We start from the raw sequence: 12543 nt of genomic DNA, 5'->3' as shown, positions 1-12543 counted from the left end.
TATATATATATATATATATATATATATATATATATATATATATATATATATATATATATATATATGATCGAACGTGTGACATTTTTTTTTCAATATGATGATTGATTTAGATTTAGTGCCAAAATATTTAGTTATTCGAATGGTCATAATTCACATTAGTGACTGAAATCAATTGCTAAATTGATAATTAATTTTTATTATAATACTAATATACATATAATATAATATTACTAGAAATTTTAAAGTAAAAATTACTTATCGTATAATTTTGTAATCAATTTTTTTTATTTCATCCAATTGTTTATCTTGTATAACATGAATTTTAATATATATCACAAAAATTAATCTTTGTCTGCACTAGGTGATTTGGTTGGAAGAAAAAAAATAAACAAATAAATAAAGTTCATTAACTAAAAAATAAATAGGGAGTTGTGTATTATTTTATTAACTAAAAAATAAATAGGAAGTTGTGTATTATTTTTTTGTACATTTTTTTAAAACTTATTAATAAATATTTTTTGTTATGCAATGAAATATATCTTTTATGTATCATGAATTGAATTTAATTATAAAATTACAACAACCAATTCTTATTATTTAGGTGACTTGAAAAAAAAAATTAAACAATATAAACAAATTAGTGGACCCCAATTTTTTAAAATTTAGCAATTTTTTTTTTCATCAAATGGTATGTATTTTTTATGGGTGGAAAGAGAATCACTTGAGGAGAGATTTCTTTCTTGCCACACTTACTTTATTTTCCAAATTCTGCGAAAAGACCAAACTATTTCAGAGCTTTCCGGGCTTGCCATTTGAGTCTTAGCCTATATTCGTACGAGAAGATACTACTGTAGAGAGGAGTTTGATGAGATGAATTTGAGGTTTAATTTATGTTCTAATCTGTTGATTTGTAGGAAAGGGAAAGAATTAATTTGAAGGATAAAATAAATTTATTATCTTCTTAAAGGTGTGCTGATTTGAGTGGATGATGAAGGCTTTTACTATTATATCCTCCTCGTGCACTTATATAACTTTTGTATTTCATCTTTTTTTTTTCTTTTTCTGTGATGAAATGGATGCAAAGCAAATAGTAAGATACAATAGATAATTATTATAATAAATAATGATAATAATAAATAATTATAATGATACTAAATAATACTAATAATATTCAATAATAATAATATATTAATTTTAACTATAAAGCTAAAATAATAATTTTATATTTTTACTTTATTAAACTTAATTTTTATCTAACGTATCCAAATCACTCACAAATTCTTACAAATTTCATCCTAAAATTCATTCACATTCATTCTTAAATCCTATCAAAAATCCTATCAAAGAAACACAACAAATTATTCTCTCAAATTCTAATCCCATCCTCTCCCTCAAATCTATCTTCTATCTTCGCAAGTGAGAAGAGCCTTAGGGTTTGTCTCCTTTCTCACATTTCTCTCCGTTTTCTCTCCCATTTAACTTAAATACAATTCTTAATAACAAATTACCTATTAATTGCTTTCAATTTCACATTGGCGCAACTCGGTGAAGGTACTGGAAGAAGATTCTGGGGGAAGGCGTTATTTGCGGTCGTGGTGATATTGTGAAGGTGAGTTTCTAAATCTCATTCTGTGTCATCGACTGAACCATTTCAAACTGTGTCTTGAAGAGTGTCGTTTTTGCTCTGTTTACTAGCGTTCCTTTATATATATATATATATATATATATATATATATATATATATATATATATATATATATATATATATACACTTATTATGCGAAGCTATTAATTATGACGTCTAGCAGATGTGAGACACAAACAAACATACTTTTTAAGTAAACTTAAATGCTAGATGTATTAGCATTAACATGACTTAGGGTAGCCAGATAATGAATCATTTAATTTGTTGATATGAATATTTTAAATTTGTAATGAATAATTTAAATTATAGTAAAAAGTAAATTTTAATTATTGATAATTTATTTTAAAGTTATTGAAATTAAATTTAGAAATAAATATAAAATGTGAAAGATTAAGTAGATAAAGGAAGTAGAAAATATCTGAAAACAAATTATCATTGTTTAGAGACCAATATGGTGACCATCTTTTATCTTTATATTTTGGTTACTACATCGGTTTCTATATAGGTAATATGATCATTAAATTGGTTTCTAGATACCATGGTTACTAAATTGGTTTCTATATAAAATGGTTACTAAATTGATTTCTATATATTTGATTGATAAATTGGTTTCAATATAATCGGTTGCTAAATTAGTTTCTATGCAATTAGTTGCAAAATTAGTTTCTATATATTTTATTACAAAATTGGTCTCTAAATTAGAAGCTAAATTGGTATCTAACATTAGCTATACTAAAGTTTTAGCTACTTATGACTATTAGACTCTAAATCGGTCACTAATTTAGTGACTAATTTTATCATTTTAGAGGTTAATAATTTGGTTTTAGAAACCAAATTTCCTCGTAGTGCATGAATCCCTTTCCTTCAATTCCATGCAGTTCTTATCAGACAAATTTGATATGAAAAAAAAAAGTTCTAGGAATAGGTATACTCGAAGAACATATAGAAACAGAGAGCCCTAGAGAAGAAAGAATTCCAAAACTGTATTACAGAAGAAAAGTAACAAACAACACTAGGTTCAGTGAGATCTGGTTAGAACAACACTATGTCTGTGATCTCCAAAACTACAGAAAACTACATAAATGTTATAGGTAAAGTTTATGCGCAGTTGACTTCTACTGTTGTGATTTAGTTATTGTTGCGTATTTTATTTATTTGAATAGAAAAAATTTAAGATTTATAAGTTGGACACTCTAATAGTAATTAGTAATGAAATTCATGTTTTTCATTCTTAATTTGTTTGAGTTAATTTGAAAAGAACTAAAAATTTTATCAGCAGATTTATTTTTTGTTATTCAGAATGTTTAGAAGACTCTCATAAATAGTGGAGCTATTTGAAACTTTGGTAACCATAAATACTTGCAGTTGGGAAGAGAAAAGCTGAATGCGATGCTTTATTTCTAATGTAATAACATTCTTATCACAAACGACATGGCACAATACGGAAATGCCGCATAAATGAAAACCAATCATACATGGCCAATTAATCTATGAACAAATAAATTAAAAGTGTACTATATTTTTCACTTTCACTTGTCATTCACATTTCAAATCTCTCTTGTTCTGATCTGTGAGGCATTTGAACACAATATGATTGGAACGTGCAAGACGACCATCAAACAGATAGAATCAATCGGGTCTGAATCACGAGTATAGAAGTGCAGAGATGACACCTTCAGACTTTTATTCAAAAAACTTAAATAGGAAGATAGATCACTTGGCTTCAAATGGAGATTGTCTTTATTCCTCAATGAAAGCAAGAATCTGTTAGAAATTAAACAGTAACTTTTATTACAAAAATTTATGGATGTAGCGTGTAATGTGTGTGTGTGTGTTTTTTTTTTTTTTTTTTTTTCTGAAAGGAATAAAGGATCGTAAACTTACATGATTTATCATGAGTGATCCTTCCATTCGCAGCTTAATTGTAGATAGGTGGAGGTGGGGAAGCATAAATGTAAGTTGGAGGTGGAGGCGATTTTACTGGTGGAAGAGGACTTTGATAGTAATAAGGAGGGGGTGGTGATGGGGATGGTGGGGGAGGGGATTTGTAATAGTAAGGAGGTGGCGGTGATGGAGATGGTGGTGGGGGTGATTTATAGTAATAGGGAGGTGGTGGAGATGGAGAGGGAGGTGGAGGGGATTTGTAGTAGTATGGAAGTGGTGGTGATGGAGATGGTGGTGGTGGGGATTTGTAGTAATATGGAGGTGGTGGTGAAGGAGATGGTGGTGGAGGTGATTTATAGTAATATGGAGGTGGTGGTGAGGGGGATGGTGGTGGTGGGGATTTGTAATAGTAAGGAGGTGGCGGTGATGGAGATGGTGGTGGGGGTGATTTATAGTAATAGGGAGGTGGTGGCGATGGAGAGGGAGGTGGAGGGGATGTGTAGTAGTATGGAGGTGGTGGTGATGGAGATGGTGGTGGTGGGGATTTGTAGTAGTATGGAGGTGGCGGTGATGGGGATGGTGGTGGAGGAGATTTGTAATGGTAAGGAGGTGGCGGTGATGGAGATGGTGGTGGAGGTGATTTATAGTAATATGGAGGTGGTGGTGAAGGAGATGGTGGTGGTGGGGATTTGTAGTAGTATGGAGGTGGTGGTGATGGGGATGGTGGTGGAGGAGATTTGTAATAGTAAGGAGGTGGCGGTGATGGAGATGGTGGTGGAGGTGATTTATAGTAATAGGGAGGTGGTGGAGATGGAGAGGGAGGTGGAGGGGATGTGTAGTAGTATGGAGGTGGTGGTGATGGGGATGGTGGTGGAGGTGATTTGTAATAGTAAGGAGGTGGCGGTGATGGAGATGGTGGTGGAGGTGATTTATAGTAATAGGGAGGTGGTGGAGATGGAGATGGTGGTGGAGGGGACTTGTAGTAGTATGGAGGTGGTGGTGATGGGGATGGTGGTGGAGGGGATTTGTAATAATAAGGAGATGGGGGTGATGGAGATGGTGGTGGAGGTGATTTGTAATAGTATGGAGGAGGAGGGGATGGTGAAGGTGGGGGTGGTGATTTATAGTAGTATGAAGGTGTAGGTTTTGGTGATGGTGATGGTGGAGGTGGAGAGTTGTATTTGTAAACGGGAGTTGGAGGAGGAGGTGACTTATAGTAGTAAGGAGTGGGTGAAGGCTTTTCACATTCTTTAAAGTACTTCTTTGAAGCATAAGCAAATGACTTAGCCTTAAGCACCACTTCATACTTGTCCTTAGATTTCACCTTCAACTTGGTGTCTTCGTTGAATTTAGTGGGTATGTTGAAGGGGGAGTGTTTAGGTGGAGCATAAAGCTTGGCCTTGCACACTGTGGCTCCATACTTCACATAGTCAAAATCCTTAACTGTGATACTGTATTTTCCATTGCTCTTAGTTTCACCATAGGCCTTGATCACTTTCCACCCTGCCTTGCATTCCACCTCCACAACAGCACCTACATGCCCCCAAAACGATTCATTAGGACACATAAATGCACTTCTACATGTTAATAAGTTAAACTATTCTTATACGAAAGCACACTATATTGCTCAACATTATGGTTGTTACCTTTCTCTCAACTGTTCTCTTTATCTATTAATTATATATAGGTTTTATCTTCTTCTAATCAAATTATATTATTCCTTATTTTCTTCTTTTTATGCATACAATTTTGGAGATGACACATAAAATAAGAATTTCAATTAAAATCTTTATTTATTTTAAATTTTTTAATAAATTATCTACCACTATTAGCTTTTTATTTTTAAAACATTTAAGATTTTAAATGAGATAAAATAGGATTGAAAAGATAATAATTGACATATAAATGAATAAACTTTTTAAGGTATTAGATATGTAATAATCAATATTCTCTTTTAAGTTTAAAATGACAAAAGAAATGTGCTAGTAAGATGTTGATATATAAAAAAATTTCTTGATTAGTCATTTTTTAACCATAATAAAATTGTATATCTGAACAAAAAGGTAATGAGATGAATATGATGTACCTTTGAGGTGTTTCTTGTTATGGGACTTCTCGGGATGGTTCCAGTCATAGCACTTGTAGCTGTAAACTTTACCTACTACCTTAACAATCAATCCGTGGTTGTAATGATGCGGGTACGGGTGTGGGTGATATACAACTGGTGGAGGAGGAGAGCTATAATAGTATGGAGGTGGTGGAGAACTGTAGTAGTAAGGTTTGGGTGAAGGTGGAGGAGGAGATTTGTAGTAGTAAGGGGGATGGGGTATTGGAGATGGAGGAGGAGGAGATTTGTAATAGTATGGTGGTGGGGGAGGTGACTTGTAGTAATAAGGAGTTGGGGATGGTGGTGGAGGAGATTTGTAGTAGTAAGGTGGTGGAGGAGGTGAGTTGTAGTAGTAAGGTGTTGGAGATGGTGGTGGAGGAGATTTGTAGTAATATGGAGTTGGAGATGGAGACTTTTCTGGTGGAGGTGGAGACTTGTAATAGTAGGGTGGTGGGGGAGATGGTGAAGGTGGTGGTGGGGAGTTGTAATAGTAAGGAGGTGGAGGTGAAGGTGAGGGTGGTGGAGGAGACTTGTAATAGTATGGAGGAGGTGGGGAGGGAGAGGGTGGTGGAGGGGACTTATAGTAGTATGGAGGAGGTGGTGAGGGAGAGGGAGGTGGAGGGGACTTGTAGTAGTATGGAGGAGGTGGGGAAGGAGAGGGAGGTGGAGGGGACTTGTAGTAGTATGGAGGAGGTGGGGAAGGAGAGGGTGGTGGAGGGGACTTGTAGTAGTATGGAGGAGGTGGTGAGGGAGAAGGTGGTGGAGGAGACTTGTAATAGTATGGAGGAGGTGGGGAGGGAGAAGGTGGTGGAGGAGACTTATAATAGTATGGAGGAGGTGGTGAGGGAGAGGGTGGAGGAGGGGACTTATAGTAGTAAGGAGGAGGTGGTGAGGGAGAGGGTGGTGGTGGAGACTTGTAATAGTATGGAGGAGGAGGCGATGGAGAGGGCGGTGGAGGAGATTTGTAATAGTATGGAGGAGGAGGCGACGGAGAGGGCGGTGGAGGAGATTTGTAATAGTATGGAGGAGGAGGTGATGGAGAGGGCGGTGGAGGAGACTTGTAATAGTAGGGAGGTGGTGGTGATGGGGAAGGAGGGGGTGGTGACTTATACTCATAAGGAGGTGGTGGTGATGGTGATGGAGGAGGTGGTGACTTGTACTCATAAGGAGGAGGAGGTGATGGTGAAGGTGGAGGTGGTGACTTGTATTCATAGGAAGGGTAAACATCAGCATTGACAGAAACCACAGTAGTAGAAATGAAAGCTATGGCCAATGCCATGATCATTTGTGGCCAAAGACGACCCCTTTTGGGGTCGTTGCCCCTAGCAGTCATGTGTAGAAGAAAAAAGCTCTCCACCTCTGCCCAATGCTGCTGAGATCCTCAATGATAGATATTGTTGTTGGAAGTGCAGAGAGGAGAGGGAAGAGGTTTGGTGTTATTGAGTGTTGAGAAAAGCTGCATGCATGAAATATTTATAGTGCGAGTGAGTCGTTAAAGGGTAGCTGTCATGAGAGACTTCAAATTATTCAATTGGTTTCATTTTGATTTTGATTCTTTAAATTAAGAGAGTCCCTAGCTGGCCTTGTGAATTTTAGAAAGCACTCTTTTTGTAAACTCTTTCTTATGTGTTTTCCTCCACATGCCCAGAATCGGACTCCATTCAAATCCCCAACAACTAATTAACATATAAATCACCATTCCTTCCTACTTCCCCTTCTCTCAGTTGCCTATCTTGACCAAAGGTAACTCCAAAAAATGGTGTATATCCATAATTATTCATTTGGACGAATATGACAAACACGGAGAATGAGAATGAGAAAAGAACAATTTGATCAACAGGTTTGTTTCACCTCACTACATTCTTTCTCTTTCTTCAATATTTTTATCATCAGCCATGTGGTTCATCAATGATGAGTTTTAACATGTGATGTTGTCAAACCGGCATGAAGTTCAAGTTGCCGCGTAATTTTTTGCGCGAGAAACGTAGTTGGCAACTAAGCATTCGCCAATTATAGATAAAATTAATCTTTATTGGTTGAAGCAATTGATCAAAGTCAGCTTCTAAAACATTTTTTTTACATCAATTATCAATGATTGTAACATAAATGAATGAAACGTGGACACTATTGTTCCCTTATGAAATTGCGTTAGGCCCTTTTTGATAATACAATATAATTCAACAACTAAGCATTTGCCAACTAAATTAGCTCTAGTCTGTAGCTGAGGAAGCACTTTTATTCCTCTATGGTAGCTAGTTAATTAGCTGTGTTCATAGACGTTATTGTGGAGTAACACTAAATTTGTAATAGCCACCCACATTCTTATTCTCCCCATAATTGTTTATAATGCCGTGTGTTAGATTGAGGGGTAAATAGAATATTAAATTCGTGATGGTTGCTGGATTAAGGGCATAAAAATGACTTTGACTTGATTATAAAAATTTGAAGGTAAATTGGATATTGAAAGCCAGAAAGAGAGAAGGTTTGTCTGGAAGAAAATGATTAATCAGATAGAGAAAACACAACTATGTAAGTCCCTTTCTATGCTTATAATGTAGTAATGATTGGAGTAAATCAGTAAAAAAAAAAAAAAACTGAAAATCAAAGAAAACGTTTCCTTTAAGAGCATCTAATTGAATTAAAGTTGTTTAGCGCTAGAGTCATCACCAACAACTTTTGTTTCTAAGGTTTAGGTAGGGAACAGGTTGTTACAATTCTTCAGAATGAAGTTATCTTCATATAATTAATTTCAGGTTGTTACAAATTTTTCCCTTTTCATTTTGTTCTTTTCCCAGATATGGGATCAGAAATTCAGACTTTGCTTTCATGCTTTTTAATTAGAGAAAAATGGTTTATGTATAATGCCAAATTCGTTGGTATTACAAATTATTTTCATACATTTGCATATTTGGTCAATCTTGTAAGCTTCTCTCTTATTCTGATATGTTAGATTTAAAACTGAGAAGGTGAAGTAAAATTTGGGTTTTTCAGAAGAGACATTGACTTAATGGTGTGAAGGAGCATTAGAATATTAAAACAAAATACTTAATAATTGTTTTGTTTGGTCTTTCAATAATTAAGCAGGGAAATCTGGGCCATTATATATATGCATGTGCAACACGAAACTTAAGGGTGATTATCTGTAGCAGGATTGATGAGACCATTACACTTTTATGAGTCTACGCTACAATAGCAACATAGATAAACGCAGTGCAAAAACAATATTCCATTCCCTTTATATATTAATTGTGTTGTTTCTGAAATCACATATGGGGATTATAGTTGTTTATATTAATCTCTTAATTGCTAAATATGACATTCAATGTTTATTTTGACAAGTTTATCTGTTAAATTTATTTATTTATTGTTACTTTGTATAGAATTGTTAGATTTTAGGTTTAATAGCTGTTTTCGATTCCAATTATTTTCGAAATAATTCAATGTAATAATTTAATCTTGTTGTTTTTCTTGTTGTTTTAATATAATATTATTTTTTGTTAAAAAATTAATATGATATCTTTTATTAAATTGGAGTTGACACTGTTTACAGAATGATGTATTGACATTATAGTGTCATCTTATTATTCTTTAAACGGTACCAATTTAACATAACCTGTCATATTGATTATTTTTTTCAAATAAAAATAAGGACTATATGAAGAAGAAGAAATTTGAAGAATTGCATCAAATAATTCTAACAAAAATTAAGATAAATAAATTATTAAACATATATTTTATATAATAAAAAAATTAAATGTAGATAAATATTTTGATAAATATTCATTCTCATCTTTTGATATACTTTTGTATTTGTACTAAAACACATAATAATAAATTACATATATATAACTCAAGTTAGAACATGACTACATAATAAGACATAAACTAATGGATATAGATACCTTATTTCTTAATTTATTCTTTGTCTGTCATTACACTGCCTGTCTATTGCTAGTGTTTTTATTTCTATGAATTTATTTAAATTACACTAAAATATTAAAGGCTATTTTTATTGTCATCAAATTATAAGTTATTATACGCAGTAATCTTATTTATTTTTACCAACATTTTGAATATCATGCATAAGAGGCTTTCTACTCACGTGAAAGTATACATAGTTTTCCAGTTTATAAAAATTAAACTTTATTACTATTACCTTGCTATCTCAAAATTAAACCCATATAATCTAAATAGTTTAAACCCGCATCGTACAAAAAAAATATCAAAATTCACTATGCCCAACAACAGAAAACTAGTCCAAAGGTTATGCCTAGGCTCTGTAATTGACGCTCCCAATTACTTTTATAGAAATATTCATTGACAGAAACACAATTTCATTGTAGAATAACTGTAACAATCCCATCGTTAATATGGTAAAATAAATAATATAAGAACAAATCATTTATATAATCTCCTCAAAATCATTTCCATGCACAAACCTCTGTTATATAAGCACTAACAAAAAATATGTAATTACCAATGAGATTTTGACGATAGAAATAAATTCGTCGATAAAATCAAATTTAATTATAAAAAAAGAAATTGTTGGTAATGGATTTGTCAATAAAATTCGTTGGTTACGTATTCTTCGTTGTTAATTGTATAGAGGGATCATCTATTGGTAAGCTCATTCCATGTATTGATCTATCTCCTTTTTCAGCCCAATACCAAAGACTTCAACCGGTTTTTCTGTACTTAGTACTTCAAATTACTAATTTCACTCCCCTTAAACTAAAATATGATTAATAAAGTCCACTCAAATCTAAAAGAAGCTTACTTTCATCACATCCATATACCTTAAATTAATTAAAATTTAATTATCATTTTTTTTTTAATTATTTATAGAAGACAGAGAACCGATATCCTCTTACAACAGAAATAATTATATTAACCACAATGCAATCCTTCCAATACACAGCTTTTTTACAGCCCTAGTACAATCTTGAAGATAGGAAAAACTGTCAAAACAATTAAAAGATAGAACAATGTATTGGCAATAGTCATAAAGTACTTGATTTTATCTACGTATTGGCAATCATTTCCTTCCATTTACTATTCCCGTGAGGCACCATTATACAACCCTATACTAACGTGAAATTTGGAATATATTCCAAATAAGTAAACATCTTACCTGTATCTTTATCTAAGAGTCACTTCACGCATTTAAATAGAAAAAGTAAAAAGAAAAAACTTTATCATTAAAAAGAATAAACGACAATGCTAGTTTTCAAAAGTACACTGTCAGGTTTCTCTTATAAATAAGATAATGGTGTGAACGACTCTGTAAAGCTCCGAAACTCTTAAGGTTCCATTTGCTACAAGTGCTCACTAAGAGATATAAGATCACTCGTAAAGTTCAGGCTTCAAAACACCAATGTAAGGCAAATTTCTATACTGTTCGGCAAAATCCATTCCATAACCAACAACAAAACAGTCTGGGCACTGCATACAACACAAATGTAGACAGAATCAGTACTTCCAACTCATTCTTCTACGTAGTTAGACCATAGCACTTCATGTCAGTACCATAAATATAGTCCCCATAGCTGCTTAGAGCATATATCCAGACCCGTGCTAAAAATTATCTAGGGATTAAAGAATCAGCTACAGCAAAAAAATTGAAAACAAAATTTATTTTCCACCCCAAAGGTTAATTGGCCATTGATCCTAGATGAAGGTAAACCAAGGTAAACAAATAATTCTAAGAGATGAGATAAATTTGGTTGACTTTACATTTTTATACTTTGATAAGTTTATCAGAGCCAGTCTCAATAGAAGTTAAGAACATTGTGTTTAAGTTCAACAACTATATAAGAAGCTCATTAGCATGTATTGGTGTGCGTAAAAAATCCATACTTTGTAAAAACCCAAAACATGCATCATACCTCAAATCCACGGTAGAATTTTCCTTCGCCCACGAGCTGAACATTTACTTTTCTCCTTGCAGGTTTATCAAGGAAAGTGCACACAGAAACAGAGGATGCTCCTTTTGATTTCAAGTGCTTAATGACTCTAGATAAGGTATGACCAGTATCTACAATATCTTCAACCTAATTATCAATCCAATCTTAATGATTAAAACATGTATAACAAGTTCGAGTAGTTTCTCCACAGTCTCTTTCTTTGATAATCAAATAAAAATTAAAAAAATAAAAGTTAAAATTACAACTAATTTGTAAAAAAAATGTTGCATAGCTTCTTTGATTCTCCATTTAAGCTCGTCCAATACAATCATGTATAATATAAAACATACCATAGGGCTATCATTCGAGTTCGAAGAAAAAAAAAAAACTATCAAAAAAGCGAACAAGAAATCAAGAAATAAGTATATCGGAAATTGAAAGGACAGATGCAACTGAAAAGAAGAGTGAACGAACTAATTACTTTCGTTTGCAAATACAACGTATTAGTTTTATTCCAGCAATTTGAAAACAGTGTCGCGTTTGCAAAACAGTGGCATTGGGTGTTGAGCGGAGGAAAAGAGGAATACCAAGATGACGTGACGAGCGTTGATGTCGACCTTCAAATCGAGGGAAATGGTGGGTGCACCATTGGACTCTGTTCCTGAGCCGTAGGATTCAGCTCGGACGAAATCAACGGGTACTGAGAACTCGATTTTGCGAACAAGATCTGCCACGAAGAGGAAGGCACCGGTGGCCACAGCGACGACTATGGGCGCTAGAGAACAACCTGCAAAGTCGGCGGAGACTTCGGCGGCGAGCTCCGAGACACGGCGAGAAATTTGGTCCTCGCTCCACAGAATAGTCTTGATGTGGGAATGCATGGTCGTGTTCATTAGAAAGGGTTTATGGGATGCTTTGCAACTACTACTAGGGTTTTTAAGATTCTCTACCGTTTCCTCGTTCTATTTGGAGAAAGTTAGATATTTTTTTAAACATTCTTTTCT

General features: G+C 33.9%; 2 protein-coding genes and 1 long non-coding RNA gene across 8 annotated transcripts; 1 reads left to right on the top strand and 2 right to left on the bottom strand.

The window, feature by feature from the left end:
* Positions 1 to 1286: 1286 nt before the first annotated feature.
* On the top strand, positions 1287 to 12261 carry LOC114189974 (uncharacterized). 2 transcript variants are annotated; one of them, XR_014996554.1, is made up of 4 exons: positions 1287 to 1433; positions 1552 to 1609; positions 11584 to 11657; positions 12091 to 12261. It is a non-coding gene; the product is annotated as an uncharacterized LOC114189974 (long non-coding RNA). The 2 variants fall into 2 exon arrangements; XR_014996553.1 differs by having other exon boundaries at positions 1303 to 1609.
* LOC114189971 (uncharacterized) lies at positions 3011 to 7265 on the bottom strand. 4 transcript variants are annotated; one of them, XM_085675550.1, is made up of 4 exons: positions 5616 to 7265; positions 3617 to 5062; positions 3530 to 3583; positions 3011 to 3409 (listed from the first exon to the last, which is right to left on the bottom strand). In XM_085675550.1, exons 1-3 carry the CDS (start codon positions 6967 to 6969, stop codon positions 3564 to 3566), a joined length of 2820 nt encoding a protein of 939 aa, XP_085531676.1. In that variant the 5' UTR covers positions 6970 to 7265; the 3' UTR covers positions 3011 to 3409; positions 3530 to 3563. The 4 variants fall into 4 exon arrangements, with proteins under 4 accessions (XP_085531676.1, XP_027934504.2, XP_027934503.2 ...); XM_028078703.2 differs by having other exon boundaries at positions 3011 to 3430; positions 3530 to 5062; XM_028078702.2 differs by having other exon boundaries at positions 3530 to 5062.
* On the bottom strand, positions 10814 to 12432 carry HGPT (Hypoxanthine-guanine phosphoribosyltransferase). 2 transcript variants are annotated; one of them, XM_028078705.2, is made up of 3 exons: positions 12127 to 12432; positions 11522 to 11686; positions 10814 to 11078 (listed from the first exon to the last, which is right to left on the bottom strand). In XM_028078705.2, the coding sequence occupies exons 1-3, from the start codon at positions 12430 to 12432 to the stop codon at positions 10980 to 10982; spliced, it is 570 nt and encodes a 189-aa protein (XP_027934506.2). In that variant the 3' UTR covers positions 10814 to 10979. The 2 variants fall into 2 exon arrangements, with proteins under 2 accessions (XP_027934506.2, XP_027934507.2); XM_028078706.2 differs by lacking the exon at positions 10814 to 11078 and adding an exon at positions 11095 to 11240.
* Between the last annotated feature and the right edge of the window lie 111 nt (positions 12433 to 12543).

The sequence above is a fragment of the Vigna unguiculata genome, chromosome 7, assembly GCF_037176805.1.
Source record: "Vigna unguiculata cultivar grain cowpea cultivar isolate G323 ecotype 2 chromosome 7, ASM3717680v1, whole genome shotgun sequence".
Classification (NCBI taxonomy): domain Eukaryota; kingdom Viridiplantae; phylum Streptophyta; class Magnoliopsida; order Fabales; family Fabaceae; genus Vigna; species Vigna unguiculata.
This window is presented reverse-complemented; position numbering and strand designations above follow the sequence as displayed.